The 16369-nt window shown below is 46.9% G+C and overlaps 1 protein-coding gene across 1 annotated transcript in view; it reads left to right on the top strand.

The window, feature by feature from the left end:
* The window catches only part of RNGTT (RNA guanylyltransferase and 5'-phosphatase), a 392929-nt gene that overhangs the window by 121550 nt on the left and 255010 nt on the right, over positions 1-16369 (top strand). The window contains exon 11 of the mRNA XM_044290779.1: positions 15742-15906. Coding sequence (XP_044146714.1) covers positions 15742-15906 — 165 coding nt within the window. The remainder of the gene's footprint in view (positions 1-15741; positions 15907-16369) is intronic.

The following is a 16369-nucleotide window of genomic DNA, read 5'->3' as shown; positions in this document are numbered from 1 at the left end:
AGGCGTGACACTAAGTAAGAACTGTTAGCCCCTCCTCCACAGCTATACCCTCAGCCTGGAGAGAGAGACTGTCAGTTTTTAGCTTAGTGTCCAAGGAGGCAAGACACTCCCTGCTCTGCAGGGCTGTTTTCTCCTTGTTTTAATTTTAGATTTTTACTTTTTTCTTTTCTTTTTGTTCCAGAACATCAGGGACAACAGAGACGCACTAGACCTCTCTGTTTCTCCCGGGGTCGAGCTGCGCCAGTGCCGGTCATCCGCACTGCTGCCTCCCCCACAGAAGGCAAGGTGGATCAGGGCAGCCCAGCTCCCCTACATCCCGCCAGCGCAAGGGTCGCCCGCACGCCAAGTCCCTCTTCCAGCGTCCTGCCACTACGGTGCCAGTAGCTGAAGGGGCGACCCTGCTGGAACGGACCGAGGGTGAAGACGGCTGTGGTGAGAGATTGGCTTCTCCAGCCCTACGTCCCCCCCCCCACCCCGGTCTCCTGCGTGCCTGACCCCCATACTGACAGGGCCTCTGGACCCTTTTGTCCCTGCTAGTCCTAGGCTGGCCCCTGGCTGCCACAGGGCGACATTCTGCTCCCTCTCCTCCCCTCCATAGGACATTGGCACCCTTCTCCCTGACAAGAAGAATGCCTGGGGAGCTGCAGAGGTTCGCACCTAGCTGCCCCTGACGTAGGGGTTATGCAGGCCTCCCACCCTCACAGACCCGGTCTCAGGGTCCCCCTCCCTCTTACCGGCCACTGCTTCAGGGCCAGAGGGCCCGCGCCTTGCTGCCCCTGACCCATCACTGGCACCGGTCCAAGGGCAAGGTGGTTGTGGCTGCCGGCCATATGGAGCGCTGTTCTAGGCCAAGGGCCCGCTCCAGGGGTGAAATGGCTGCCGGGTCATCGCTTCCGACAGCGGGTGGGCACCGCGGCCTACAAATGAGCGCTATGCCTCAACAGCCCCCGGCCGACCGTCGGAACATTCCGGTCGGCCGGGCGCCGCAAAATGTTGTTCCCCTCCTGGGCGACACTTCGCGGCAGCGATCCCACTCTATCCGGGTCCCCAGCTCTTCCGGCCCGCGGGGTGGGCACCCGCGGCCGGTATGTGCCGCTCCGTAGGCCCGGCCGGTACTTTAAATACTGTGCGGCCCCGGTCAGCCGGGCGCCGCTAAAAATTTAGACCCCGGCTTCACGGCCTGCTAGGCCGCAAAATTCGGGCCTCTGTTGGAGGGGGCTGGAACTTCTCCGGGCGCGAATCTTCCCGCCTGGAGGTTCCCCCGCCCCCAGAGGATCGCAGTGCCGCCCACAGGCCGGATCCCTGTTAACCCCTTGGGTACAGGCCGGCTTCCGATGGGCCTGTGTGGCTTTCTGCCTCAGTGAGGCTGGGTTATAATAAATAAATTAAACAAAAAAAAAAAAAAAAAAAGAAATTAAATTATTTATTAATATGACTTGTGGGCTGCGCAGGACACTGCAGCCTCATCTCAGAGTGCTGCCTGTATACATGCCCCCCTTCCATAGGTGGCATGGTGTCGCGCTCCCCGGCTGCGGCGCTACCAGGGTCATTTCCCCTTCTAGGCGGTTTTTTTGCCCTCTCCGCGCTACGGCGCTGGTCAGTGCATGCGGCCTTTTCTGTAGGGTGCCTGCCATGTGCAGGACCCCCCTCCTGGCGGGATACTGCACTCTCCTTAACTGCGGGTTGGCCTTGTGCATGATCGCCCTTTCATTGGCGGCCTACTGCAGTTTCTCCGGATACGGTGCTGGCCATGTGCACGACCACCTTCCATAGGTGGAACACGGCAATTCGTTGCCGGCCATGTGCGTGACTCCTTCCATAGGCGGAACGCTACACTCTCACTGGATTCGTTGCCGATCATGTGCATGACCCCCTTCTTAGGCGGAATATTGCACTCTCATCGGATTCGGTGCTGGCCATGTGCACGACCCCCTTCCTTAGGCGGAACGCCGCACTGTCTCTGGATTCGCTGCCTGCCATAGGCATGACTCCCTTCTGTGGACGGCATTCGGCACTCTCACTGGATTCACTGCCAGCCATGTGCATGACCACCTTCCATAGGCGGTATGATGCACTCTCATTGGATTCACTGCCGGCCTTGGGCATGCCTCCTTCCCTGGTGGCGGCATACATACACTCCCTCGGTCGGTGGTTGTTCTCTCGCCGGTACGTTGTTGGCCAGGTGCATGAACCCTATGCATGGCGGGGTGCTTGCACTCTCTCTGGATCCGCTGCCGGCCATATGCATGACCCCTCTTCCGTGGGCGGTGTACGCACTCTCACTGGATTCGCTGCCGGCCATGGGCATGCCTCCTTTAGGTGACATACGCACATTTTCACCGGCTGCTCGCACTCTCCCTGAATGCGATGCTGGCCATGTGCATGGCCCCCCCCCACCCTTCGTGTTCTGGGCGGCATACTACACTCTCACCGGATACATTGCTGGCCTTGAGCATGGCCTTCTAACATGGGTGGAACGCTTGTGTTCCCATTGGATGCGGTGCTGGCCTTGTGCGTGACCACCCCTCATTCCATGGGTGGAATTTTGCACGCTCACGGGATTCAAGGCTGTCCTTGTATGTGCTGTGCTGGACTTGCTCATGTTCCCCCTTCATTGGTGGAGTAGTTGCACTCTCACAAAATTTCGGTGTTGGGTGAATTGTTGCACACTCACTTAATGCTAGGATAGCCCTGTGCATGACCCCCCTTTCACTAGGTGGACCTCCTGCGTTCCTGCTGGATACTGTGTGGCCATGTGCATGGCGCCCTTCTGGGCGAAGTAGGGTATGCCCTACTTCTCTGACGTAGTTACGACCTTGGGCATCACCCCCTTTTTGGGGCGGGCCCTTGCACTCTTGCTGACTGCAGTTTGCCAGGTACATGTCCCCCCCTTTCGAGGAGGTCAGTTTGGGTTCTATCGCATACCTTACTAGTCTTGTGCATAACTCCTTTTCAGTTGCACTTCCGTAGATACTGTGGGACTCTGTGGCTGGCCTTCTTCGCTGAGTGATATTTTTGCAGTGAGCGGACGTTCTTGTGCGTTGTTTGGGCCGTGTATGCCTTCTCGTCCCGTAGGTGGGTTAGCCTTCTCACTGCTTACGGGGCTACTCGTACGTATGCCTCCTTTCCCCCTGCGACATACTTTTTCTCTTGGGAGACGGTGTTTGCAGCAAGCCTTGCACTATTCTCTAAGGAGATCATTCTGTCCACCTGTGTGAGCCTAAGGTGTTGTCCAATAAGCAACAGATGAATACCTTATATTTAAGTAGACGGGCTCTGCTGCTCGCTACTGCACCGAGCTGGGTGGTACTCACTCATTTCGTTGGCCCTTCCGCCCGGGGAGTGTTCGTGGTTCCTAGATACGTACCCATTCGTCCTTCCGCGGCATTGTTTCCCTGCGCTAGTGGTCACATGGTCGAGAGTGCTGTCTGCAGCGCCCTTCGCATTTTATGTTGGCTCTGGCAGGACTACGGTCCCCTCGCCTAGTACCTTTTCCTCCTCTTCGGGTGCAGTGTGGTATGATTCTTTCCGGTTGGCGCCCTCGGTGCTTCAGTTTGATCTGCTACCAGGTTCGGGCTGCTCTTCTTGGGAAGGTCACCCAACTTCTCTTGGGTGCTCGCCTACCCAGGTCCGGAGGACCTCCGCCTTGAGTTCTTCAGGGTATTCAAGGCGGTGGACTGGGTGTCTCAGTGTAGCGGTGTGCTGCTTTTGAGCTGTTCTATGGCTTCTCTGTTGCCCACTCCTATGCCGGCCTCTGTCTCGACCGCCTTTTCTCGCCGGTCGGTTTGGCTCCCACTCGGTACAGATCACTCCGATGTGGCTTCTGTTCCGGCCGCGCTTCAGAGGCTGTTCCTTCACTGCCCTTCCCTCGGGGGAGGGCGTGGTTGTTCATGTGGATGGTACTGGTGTTCCCTTTGAGTCCCCCTTGTCCACACTGGTTGTACTAGCTGTGTACCTAGTTACCGGGTCTACGGCGTTCTGTCCTCCCGCTGGGTGCAGATTGCGTTTTTGTTTTTTTGTTTTCAATTCTAGGCAATGTTTCTGCTATGGACTTACCTTCTCGGTAGCTTGGGAGGACTGCCTTTTGCCAAGATTGTCTTCAGATCTCCCACACCGGGACTGTAGTCCGTCTTCCTGTGGTGACTGCATCGGCTTGGGTTTTAGCCTGTCTTGTCCTGGCATCTGGCGGTTGCTGGACGGACCCTTCGGTTCCTGTCCGTTTGTCCTTCTGCTCCCCCACTCAGGGTGGATCCGGGACAACTTGCTCGGGGGCCGGCGGGACCAGTTCTACCGACCGTTCTACCCGTGTTACTGGTCTGCGCCTGATCATTGGGTTTTCACCCTCTTGCCCAGGCGACTCTAGTGGGCTCGCTAGTGTTCGCTCCTGGCCGTGTTTCGTCTAGGATCTGTTGGAGGACTTAGGTTTTTACCTGGGATTCTGTGGGAAGCTGGGCGTTCCCCCGCTCTTCCTTTCTCTCTCCATGGTTCTGTTTTTCTCCAGTCCGGCCTGGAACTGGGACTGGGACTCTGTCGCTTGAAGTATCAGGTGTCAGCGCTGCCCTTCTTCTTTCAGCGTTCCCCGGCCCTCTGGGCCTGTCTGGACCTTCTTCCGTGGAGCGGCTCTTGGGTTCCTTTGTGCTGCCCTCCGGTACCGCCCTGGGACCTACATACTGGGCTCTTGGCGCTCCAATCTTTCGCTTGGAGCCGTTACAGTGGTTCTCTCTACTCCTTCTGTCCTGTACGGTTGTGTTTCTGTAGCCATCGTGTCTCTGGCGGGTGCCTGAGTGGCGGCCCTTCTTGTTCCGAGCCTTTTGTCTTTCCCCAGGACAGGGCTGTTCTCCATTCCGTCTCTTCCTTCCTTCTGAAGGTGGTGTTTGTCTTTCATTTCGTCGAGGCAGTCGTCCTCCCCTTCCCACCCCCGGGAACGGACACTTCACCGGTTTGGACGTTGTTTGGACCTTGCAGTTTTTTACTTGGAGATCTCCGACTCTTGTCTACGTTCGGCCTCTTGGGTTCCAGGAGGTCCGCGCGAAGGGTTGACGGCATCCAGGGTGGCTTTCCTCCTCTTTCTCAGAGTGGCTATTGCTGTGGTTGCCGCACCAAGGGCAGGGTTCTGCTTTTGGTGTCACCGTTCATTTCACCAGAGCTGTCGGTTCCTCCTGGGTCAGAGGCATTAGGCTTCGGCCATGCATTTGTGCAAGGCGGTCACTTCTTCCTTGCACACCTTACCAGGTTCTACAGGGTGCGTACTCGGGCTTCAGCGTCTGCTGCCTTGGGCCGCCTGGTCTGCAGGCGGCGGTTTCTTGATGCCTTCGGGTGCTTCGCCTTGGTGCTGTGGTCCCTCCCCTCTTGGACTGCTATTGAACGTCCCAAGGTCTTCTGTGTCCCCCAAGGAAACTGGGCGAGAAAACGAGATTTTTGTATAACTTACCAGTAAAATCTCTTTCTCGCTCTTTCCTTGGGGGACACAGCACCCACCCATTCTTTGTTCTTCTCTGCACGGTTTCCGGGTTTGTTTTACCCGTTGGGTAGTTGGCTTGTTGGTTCCACTTTTGGACTTTGCCTTGTTTTCACTACTTGGACACGCAACTGACAGTCTCTCTCTCCAGGCTGAGGGTATAGCTGTGGAGGAGGGGCTAACAGTTCTTACTTAGTGTCACGCCTCCTAGGGAGATGAGCTATACCCAAGGTCTTCTGTGTCCCCCAAGGAAAGAGCGAGAAAGAGATTTTACTGGTAAGTTATACAAAAATCTCGTTTTTAGCTGATCTTTAGTAATAGATCTTCAGATATATGGATATTTACAGATCATATAACAAAGTGTTCCACCGAATTAAGAAACCCATCTGTTCCAATGTACAGAGACGCAGCATGCTGATTTCCGTGAGATTGCTCCTCCCATGCGTGTGCTATGTAGTTACATCTGAAATGCTTATTCCCCTGGCTAGTAAGTAAAAAATGATGATGACACTTCCATTTGGAAATTCAGATGTCAGCTGGTGCTTTGGTTCGTCAGTGATAATGTTAGCTCTGCTAATAATAATTCAGCTTGTACTTCAGAATCATTAAAGTTGCAAAAAAAAGACAGTAGTGACATATGTTCGCTTCTGGGTCACTAAATCAAGCTCTCTCGTTGCCCATGTACGTCGTGTACGGAGTCGTTCTGTTTTACTATTCAACAAATCATTTCGGAATGCGCAGAGAACCGCAGCAACAGGATTTCTTCTTCAGTGTTCACTAAGAAGAAGACAAGAAGACTTAAATTCATTTCTTGAAAAGCTTGTTAAGGAAGCACCCTTGTGATGGCTTTTTCAGCTTATTTCACTCCAATATGGTTGTACTAATAGATATTAGTAGGGTTGAGCAAGGATTGCCGTATCCGAACCTGATTCTTGTAAAAACTACCTTAAGAATATGGCCTCGGTCCTGCTGTAAAATGTACTGACTCCGCAGAGCTGAACTCTGCTTCATAATGAGGCACAAGTTCATCTTGGTATTTTGATACAGTAATTAAGTTGACACTTGATGGAGGCGAGACGAAGTAAGTCTCTGGATATTTGCTGAAACTTCGGAAAGACCTCTGCGGAGTCCATACATTTTACAGTAGGACGGACCCTTAACTTGCCTGATCCTCAAACTCCCATACTTGGTCCCCTCTACATCCACCCCCCCCCCCCCCCCCCTACTCCAACCATCTCCTCCAGATGTCATTATGTTGAATCTGCTTCTTTTTTGATCTGATGTGAAATTTTTCCCATTTTGCTAAATATCTTACAGATCTTTCCCAGCATATAATCGAGGGAGCCTTCTTCACGATCCACTTTTTAACTATACACCTTCTAGCTTGAAATAATAACTTTGCAAGCAGGTCTTGGGTCAACCCATTTCCAGTCTCACTCACCATACCATATAATCACCTCAAATCTAGGATATTTCAATCTGATGAATTGTCAAGATTTTAGATAGTACATCCTTCCAAAACCTTTGTATATAGGGGCAACTCCATAATAAGTGTATACCATTGACTCCTATTTCCTCACATTCATTACACTTAAATTCTTTATTCTTATAATATTTCATAAGTTTTCCCGGTGTATAGTAGAGACGGTGTACCACATGAAACTGTATCATGCAGTGTGCCGGATTTTGGGAAATTTTCCAGATCTATAGATACCTATAGATACCTTTCCATTCTTTCAGCCCCAACTGTACCCCCAACTCTCCCATTTTTCCCTTTTATAAAAGGACCGCACCTAAGCCTATTTTGTAAATTGCTGATGTAATCGTTTTCTCTACCTTGAGTTTAGCGATCCTTTTCAGAGGGGCAGGAAATTTCCCAATGCTCCCTCTTTCTCTCAAACAGGATCTACCAGCATTGTGTATTGTGAAAAGACTCTTTTTCCTGAAGGCCATATCTTTCTTTCAGCTCTTGAAATGCAATTACTGTATTTGATTGTTCTGAATAACCTGCCCTGAACTGTATATCCCATATCTAATACAAGGTGCTCTCTCGATATGTTCAAGTGGCTATTAAACCAAATCAGGGTGTCCTCACTGATCTCAGTATTCTCCCAAAACCTTGTATTAGTATTCCATGTCATATACATTAATCCCATGATGACTGAACCATTAGGCCTCTTTCCCACGGGTGTTCCAGGTTAGCTCCGGATGCGTCACGTGTGCATTGCGGGAAACCCACGCGAGTGCGCACACTATTTCAGTCAGTTTTGATTGCGTTGGGTTGTTTAGTTTTTTCTGCACGAGTGCAATGCATTTTGCGCGCGCATGATAAAAAACTGAATGTGGTACCCATACCCAGACTTCTTCACTAAAGTTCGGGTTTGGGTTAGGTGTTCTGTAGATTTTATTATTTTCCATTATAACATGGTTATACAGGAAAATAATGGCATTATTAATACAGAATGCTAACTAAAATGTGCCTTGAGGGGTTCAAAAATCATTCAGCAGGACCTGCGCTGGCATCACGGTGCTCATCCACGTGGTGAGTGCGATTAAGTCATCAAAGGTCCTTTTGCAGGTCCTGAAAGATGAAGAAAGAAGACATGCCGACTGCGCGATCAAGAGGAATAGGTGAGTCATAAATTTTTTTATTTTTTTAACACCTCAATCTACAGTTTGCTATGCATTCTGTATTAAGGCAAGGTAACAAAAAATAGCTGTTTTGGCACCATTATTTATTTTTTGTTATTTACAGTGTTCATTTGACAGGTTAGCTCATGTGGTATTTTTATAGAGCAGGTTGTTACGGATGTGACATTACCAAATATGACAAATTTTTGGGGTTGTTTTTGAGTTTTACATAATAATTTTTTTTTTTTTTTTTTAGTGCATCCATTTTCTGATAGCCATAGTTATTTTTATTTTTAGGACGACTGCCTTATGTAGGGGCTCATTTTTTTTCAGTATGAGATGATGGTTTGGTGCTATTTTAGGGTGCATATGACTTTTTGATCGTTTGGTATTACACTTGTTGTGATGTAAGGTTACAAAAAAAAATTTGACACACTTTTTATTTAAAAAAAAAATATTCGGTGTTCACCTGAGCGGTTAGGTCATGTGATACTTTTATACAGCAGGTTGTTATGGATGTGGCAACACCTAATATGTAAACATATTTTTTTTTTGCACTTGCGATAGCACTGATCCGACATACTGTTCACCCGCCGGAACAGTCTGCCAGAGTTTCTAGTGTGAAACTAGCCTAAACCAGGCGTAGAAAATGATGAATGAGACTGGCTTGCCCACTTTTTTTTGAACCTGGCGTGAGCGGGGAATAAATTGCAGATTCTGTCGCACCATGGCGTGCGACGTAATCTGTGCCAGATATATGTGCCACAAAAGTGGCGTATATATGGTCATAAATGCCCCCCTTTATTTTTAATAAAACATCGACGTACTTCTTTATTTCTGACAAGACCAGCTAAGAACAAAAACTAATATAATTGTAATCTGTTTAAATAATGCAAGCATTTTTGGTTTCTTTTTTTGTTGTATTACACCAACAGATTATCTGACCAATTTCTGTCCAATCAGACCAATACGTTGGTGAGTATAACAAGATCTGTGTGTGTAATCGGCCATCTGACCAATGATTTGTCAGATGACCTGTCACATAACCGGTTGGTGTAATACAGGTTTTAGTATTCAGGTATTCACATCGCAGCGAGTAGATGTGCAGTTGAAGGGAGTAGGTCATGAATCTTGTTTGGGTTTGGCAATTGAATTTAATGTTCCTCTGCTATGCCTGTAGGGGCCTCGTTGTTCCTTTTCAAAGTTTCCAGTCAGCATTTGAAATGCAAATATTGGCTCTTTTTCACATAGCATACATTCACAACATGCTCTTGATGGTATAACTTTAAAATTCAGCTCCCATCAGCACCACACAAGCAGGAGAGATGCTCTTCCCCGGCACTCATTTGTCAGATTTTTTTCCTTTTCTTTTTTTTTCCTTTTTTTTTCTTTTCATTTCTCGATTTGTGGTTTACAATCATGAGTCGATAAAGTCTACTGTAGTGACCAGCTTTAAGCCATTAATCTTATTTGACATGGTGGTCTAAATCATGTCCAGTTGCGACAGTTGTTCTCACATTTCAGCAGTTGTGCGGTGTGCCTGTTACATTCATCTTCTGGATGTCTTTTCCAATGACATTCTTGTATCCTTCACAATATGTTCTTGTATTGCTCCATATGTTGCGTAAAAGTTCATTTCTAATTCGAGTTCAGGCTGTTAACTCATTAATGGGGGTGACTAATCTTGTGCCAACCTGGTTTATAGGCTTTGCTAATAGAATGTTGGAGTCACACTTCATAACGTGGATACAAGGAGGCACTTGGCTCCATAGATGATCAGTGAAGGATCTCTAGGGCACCGCTAAAGCCCTCTCATCAGTGGCAGTGACGTGACTGGCAACACTGCTAGGCGGAAAACTGCATCTAGCAGCGTGAAAATATAAACAAACAAGCCCTTGCCCTGCGCCATCCAGCACAGCTCATGGGAGAGCATCGGAGAATGAAATACTCTGATGCTCATATCAGGGGGGGTGAAAATGGGGATATGTCAGTTCAGCTCGGAACCCGGACAACCCCTTGAACCTATAAGGGTGCTGCCGCACAGTGCAGTCGGGTTGCAACTGTGATGCAGTTAGGGTGCTCCCACACAGCACAGTTGGGATGCAGTTAGGGTACTGCCGCACAGTGCAGTGTGAATGCAGTTAGGGTGCTACCACAGAGCACAGGTGGGATGCAGTTAGGGTGTTGCCACACAGCGCAGTTGGGATGCTGCCACACAGCGCAGTTGGGATGGAGTTAGGGTACTCCCACACAGCGCAGTTGGGATGCAGTTAGGGTGCTGCCACACAGCGCAGTGTGTGGGGGTTTACTGCGTCCAGTTACTGCAGCAACAAACATGCATTCACAGCGCGGTTAAAGAATTTAGCCCGTTTTTTTTTTAATTCGTTTTATTGAACAGGTATGTAGTACCGAATTATACAGAACAACTGTACATACCAAAATTCTGAAAAATATCAAGTAAAGCACTGTTTTTACATTCTTAATCAGGAAGAGCATGACATTTGGTATACATATAGCAGATCAAATATGAGTGACTTATGCATATTTACTTCAATATATGGTTATATATATATCTGGATGCAGTAAGTAAAGCAGCAGTGAATCTATGGGCTGAGTACAAAGTTTGTGAAGAGGAGCACCACAGTCCCGAGACTTTCAGAAACTTAGGAGAACACACTCTATTTTTGAATACTATATTTTCATACGGTATTATCGTATTCACCAATACCCTCCACTGGTTTATGGTGGGAGTTCTATCTCCCATCCACCTAATAGCTATGGCTTTCCGTGCCAAAAATAAAACTTCCCTCAAAAATATTCTGGTGTAATGTATATAAATAACCTCATCCATGATACCAAATAGGCACATCATGGGATCCATAGGAACGGGAAGAGTCAGTAAATTGGACAAGAAATCTGTAATTTCCTTCCAGAATGCTTTTATATACGTGCAGTCCCATATAAGATGCCAAAAGTTAGCCCCTTCTGCACCGCACCTGTGGCATCTTGAATGTGATAGCCTGCCGATCTTATACAATCTCGAGGGTGTTAAATAACATTGGTGTATAATGCATACCTGTATGAACTTATTAGCAGGAGAAACAAGGATGGTGATTCCAAAACATCATCTATGTCTTCATCTTTAAGTTTTGGTATTATAGCTTTCCATTTAGAAATGGCTAGTGGTGGGGTAGATTGTATCTTGGTGCTCAGTAAATGGGTATATAATGCTGATATGAATCCACGGGGACCTTGTGAGCGAATCACTCCAATCATTGGATAGTTGGATATCTCAATTCGGGTAGCATTGAAGTGGGAATGCAAAGCATGTTTTAACTGTAAACATCTATAAAAAGCTGTTCTAGGTAGGTTGTATCTATTACGTAAAGCATCAAGTGTTAAAACGGTATCCCCATACACAACTCACAAAGTTCGGATGCCATATTCCTTCCAGAATAGATTCCCAGAGAGGGGAGCATAGGATTGTCCCATAATGGCATCTCAGCCTTACAACCCCTATATGCATGTATCCTCTTGCAGGCCCCCCAAACCTGTATGGTTAGTCTATGGATTGGTAACCGTATTCGTGAGAATAACTGAGGTTTCTCCAATACAGGCCATAAAGATTTAAGGTTCAGATATGCGGCCAAACGAGCCTCCGAGTTGGCTAGTTGTTCTGTGCAGGACACCCAGGTCCTCAGATGCCGCAGTTGACCCGCCAGATAGTACGAGTAAAAATCAGGCAAAGACCTTCCTCCCTCCCCCCTAGAACGACATAGGTTGGGTATCGACAATTTAGGTCTATTAGTGCCCCAGATAAATGGTGACATTTTTTAAGTAAGTTGCTGAAAAATCTCCTTGGGGACTCCATAGGGGGCATGTTCTAACACATATAGAAACTTAGGTAGTATAATTAACTTGATGTAAATTAATTCTCCCCGATACTGATAGTGGTAAGCCACTCCACACCCGAAATTGATCTCTGCTGTAATCTAGGAGAGGTTGTTTGTTGTGGGAGTGGAAGGACCCGGCATCCATAGTAATAAATATGCCGAAATATTTAAATTTAGTAACCACCGGTAATTCTCTGAGGCAACATATCTCTTCTGAAGTGTAAAATGGGAACAGAGCAGATTTGGACCAATTAATCCGTAACCCTGAAAAATGGCTAAAAGCGTCAATTAGAGAGATGGCACGAGTAAGGGTACCCTCCACCTCTGACATAAAGAGCACCATGTCATCTGCATAGAGTCCTACCCTATCCTCCCTTTCTCCCACCTGCACTCCTCTATATTGTGAATCACCTCTAATCCGCATGACTAGGGGTTCTATTGCCAGGGCAAATAGTAAAGGAGACAGTGGGCACCCCTGTCTAGTCCCCCGACCCAGATGGAAGAATGCTGAGCACATGCCATTTGCTAGAACATTGGCCTTTGGTTGTTGGTATAATATCGAGACCCATTTAATGAAGTTGGGCCCAAATCCAAAGCATTGAAGAGTAGCAAGCAGGTACGGCCATTCCACTGATTCAAAAGCCTTAGCAGTATCTAAGGACGCCCATGCCCATTTCTGCTTCTGCCTAAGACCTATCTGGGTTAACACCTGTACTCTTCTGATGTTATCTGTTGTGGTTCTGCCAGGCAAGAATCCCGACTGGTCAGGTGCCCCCGGTGGTAAAAGCTTTGCTGGCACACGGTGTGCCCTCTCGACTATGAAGGTGGAAGAAAAAATGGCATCAGGAAACGTTGACCGTAGCCATGTGGTCACAAAGACACTTGAGAATTTAGCCAGTTTACCATCTAAATTAAACACTGGTGTTCTGCATAGAAGAATTTATGTAACGGATTGAATTGATTGTAGTTGGCTAAATTCTATAACTGCATAACTGCTTTGTCAATGCTTACGTAACTGCATCACAACTGTGCTGTGTGACAGCATACTAAGGGTGCTACCGCACGTCATGGCTGTGGTGCCTTTTGGATGCGGCAAAAAAAAAAAAATCATAAAAATACCAGCGCTTGTGCTTCATTTTCCAGCAATGGAAAACAAACAGCAAGCTTAAACCAATTACATTAATATAATGCAATTTTGTAATTAATGTAATTCAGCTTTTGTGTGATTTTGCATTTTTCCCTTTGCTGGAAGAAAATAAAAAAAAACAGCACAGCCACGGCACCCTGTGAAAAGAATGCTGGCAAGTGTAGCTCATTAGTGAGGGAATAAGGGTGCCTTCACACTTGGCAGAAAATTCCGTGACTAAAAATCAGTTCCATTCATTTGAATGGGGCAACAAGTACATGGATTTCTGCAAGCTCAATTCAGGTGAATGGAACTGATTTTCAGTTGCTGACATCTCTGCCACAAAATTTGCTGCGTGTGAAGGCACCCTAAGAATCTAGTATCTAAATTAGTAGCTGGCAGCTTGAGACTTAAAGGGGATGTCTCACTTCAGCATATATCAGGTAGAAAAAGTTCATACAAGGCACTTCCTAATGTATTGTATTTGTCTATATTGCCTTCTTTGCTGTCTGGATTCATTTTTCCATCGCATTATACCTTGCTTGTCTCCGGGGGTTATGCTGTAAGTTAAGATATGCTGTAACTGCAGACTGTCAGCTTTAATTTGAGGGTATTTACATCCAAATCAGGTGAACGGTGTAGGAATTACAACAGTTTGCATATGTGCCTCCCACTTGTTAAGGGACCAAAAGTAATGGGACAGAATAATAATCATAAATCAAACTTTCACTTTTTAATACTTGGTTGCAAATCCTTTGCAGTCAATTACTGCCTGAAGTCTGGAACGCATAGACATCACCAGACGCTGGGTTTCATCCCTGGTGACGCTCTACTGCAACTGTCTTCAGTTCCTGCTTGTTCTTGGGGCATTTTCCCTTCAGTTTTGTCTTCAGCAAGTGAAATGCATGCTCAATCGGATTCAGGTCAGGTGATTGTTTGTTTATTATTAGGCTACTTTCACACTTGCGTTCGGCTGTCCGCTTGTGAGCTCCGTTTGAAGGGGCTCACAAGCGGACCCGAACGTATCCGTACTGCCCTAATGCATTCTGAGTGGACGCGGATCCGCTCAGAATGCATCAGTCTGGCAGCGTTCAGCCTCCGCTCCGCTCAACAGGCGGGCACCTGAACGCTGCTTGCAGCGTTCGGGTGCCCGCCTGGCCGTGCGGAGGCGTAATGATCCGTCCAAACTTACAATGTAAGTCAATGGGGACGGATCCGTTTGAAGATGACACACTATGGCTCAATCTTCAAACGGATCCGTCCCCCATTGACTTTACATTGAAAGTCTGGACGGATCCGTCTGAGGCTACTTTCACACTTAGAAATTTTTTAACATTATAATGCAGACGGATCCGTACTGAACGCAAGTGTGAAAGTAGCCTTAATTTTATTTTTTTATTTTTCCAAAATACAAAAAAGCTAATTCAGGTCAGGTGATTGACTTGGCCATTGCATAGCATTCCACTTCTTTCCCTCTCTGGTTGCTTTTGCAGTATGCTTTGGGTCTTTGTCCATCTGCACTGTGAAGCGCCATCCAATGAGTTTTGAAGCATTTGGCTGAATATGAGCAGATAATATTGCCCGAAACACTTCAGAATTCATCCTGCTGCTTTTGTCAGCAGTCACATCATCAATAAATACAGGAGAACCAGTTCCATTGGCAGCCATACATGCTTACGCCATGACACTACCACCACCATGCTTCACTGATGAGGTGGTATGCTTAGGATCATGAGCAGTTCCTTTCCTTCTCCATACTCTTCTCTTCCCATCACTCTGGTACAAGTTGATCTTGGTCTCATCTGTCCATAGGATGTTGGTGCAGAACTGTGAAGGTTTTTTTTTTAGAATGTTGTTTTGCAAACTCTAATCTGGCCTTCCTGTTTTTGAGGCTCACCAATGGTTTACATCTTGTGGTGAACCCTCGGTATTCACTCTGGTGAAATCTTCTCTTGATTGTTGACTTTGACTGTTGACTGACTCCTGGAGAGTGTTCTTGATCTGGCCAACTGTTGTGAAGGGTGTTTTCTTCACCAGGGAAAGAATTCTTAGGTCATCCACCACAGTTGTTTTCCATGGTCTTCCAGGTCTTTTGGTGTTGCTGTGCTCACCGGTGCGTTCCTTCTTTTTAAGAATGTTCCAAACAGTTGTTTTGGCCACGCCTAATGTTTTTGATAGCTCTCTGATGGGTTTGTTGTGTTTTTTCAGCCTAATGATGGCTTGCTTCACTGATAGTGACAGCTTTTTGGATCTCATCTTGAGAGTTGACAGCAACAGATTCCAAATGCAAATAGCACACATGAAATTAACTCTGGACCTTTTATCTGCTCATTGTAATTGGGATAATGAGGGAATGACACACACCTGGCCATGGAACAGCTGAGAAGCCAATTGTCCCATTACTTTTGGTCCCTTAACAAGTGGGAGGCACATATGCAAACTGTTATAATTCCTACACCGTTCACCTGATTTGGATGTAAATACCCTCAAATTAAAGCTGACAGTCTGCAGTTATATCTTGTTCTTTTTATTTCAAATCCATTGTGGCGGTGTATAGAGCCAAAAATGTTAGAATTGTCCGTGCTGCTAACCCTTTTGATTCCATTTTATTTACCCACTTTGTCATTTTTCAGGGTCAGCCTGTGGGGGACTGTGACTTTAACATTCGTCTCGCTTGCATTGAGAAGGAAATCATATTTCCCAGACATGAAAAAATGAAGACCGGACATATCGATAAAGCGCAGGAACCTTTTAGTGTTCGGAATAAGCCATTTTTCGACATTCACACAGCACGAAAGGTATTAACTGAAATGGAAAAAATGACCTTTTTTTTTTGTCCATGTCTAGGATGTGTAAATGTGTGTATGGAGTTGCCTTGCAGCTGGACATACATGCAAATTACTCTGAAGCTCCACTCATGTGAATGGTAAAATATCATTCGTTCTACTGTAAGGTTCAGCGGCCAGACTGTTGGAACATGGCTGTACAGACAGCTCAGCATAGGATCTTTGTCTCAGGAATGTCCAGTTGTGATTATCCAGATTTTTAAAGGATTATTCTTGAATATGAAGGGCTGTGTGAGCCTGTGCATGCTGTGAGGCCAATTGCTTGATATTACTGCAGTTATCTCAGTGTGTAGCTAGCATCAATCAAAAGGACTATCTTTCATAACCATTTTTTCTTTGATTCCACAATCTGCTTCAAAATGTAAAATTTGTGCCATGTGCCCATTCACCTCTTTAAAGGGAACCTGTCATCAAT

Source organism: Bufo gargarizans, chromosome 4 (assembly GCF_014858855.1).
Source record: "Bufo gargarizans isolate SCDJY-AF-19 chromosome 4, ASM1485885v1, whole genome shotgun sequence".
Lineage (NCBI taxonomy): Eukaryota > Metazoa > Chordata > Amphibia > Anura > Bufonidae > Bufo > Bufo gargarizans.
Note: the sequence above shows the minus strand (reverse complement) of the source record. Positions and strands in the feature narration are given on the sequence as shown.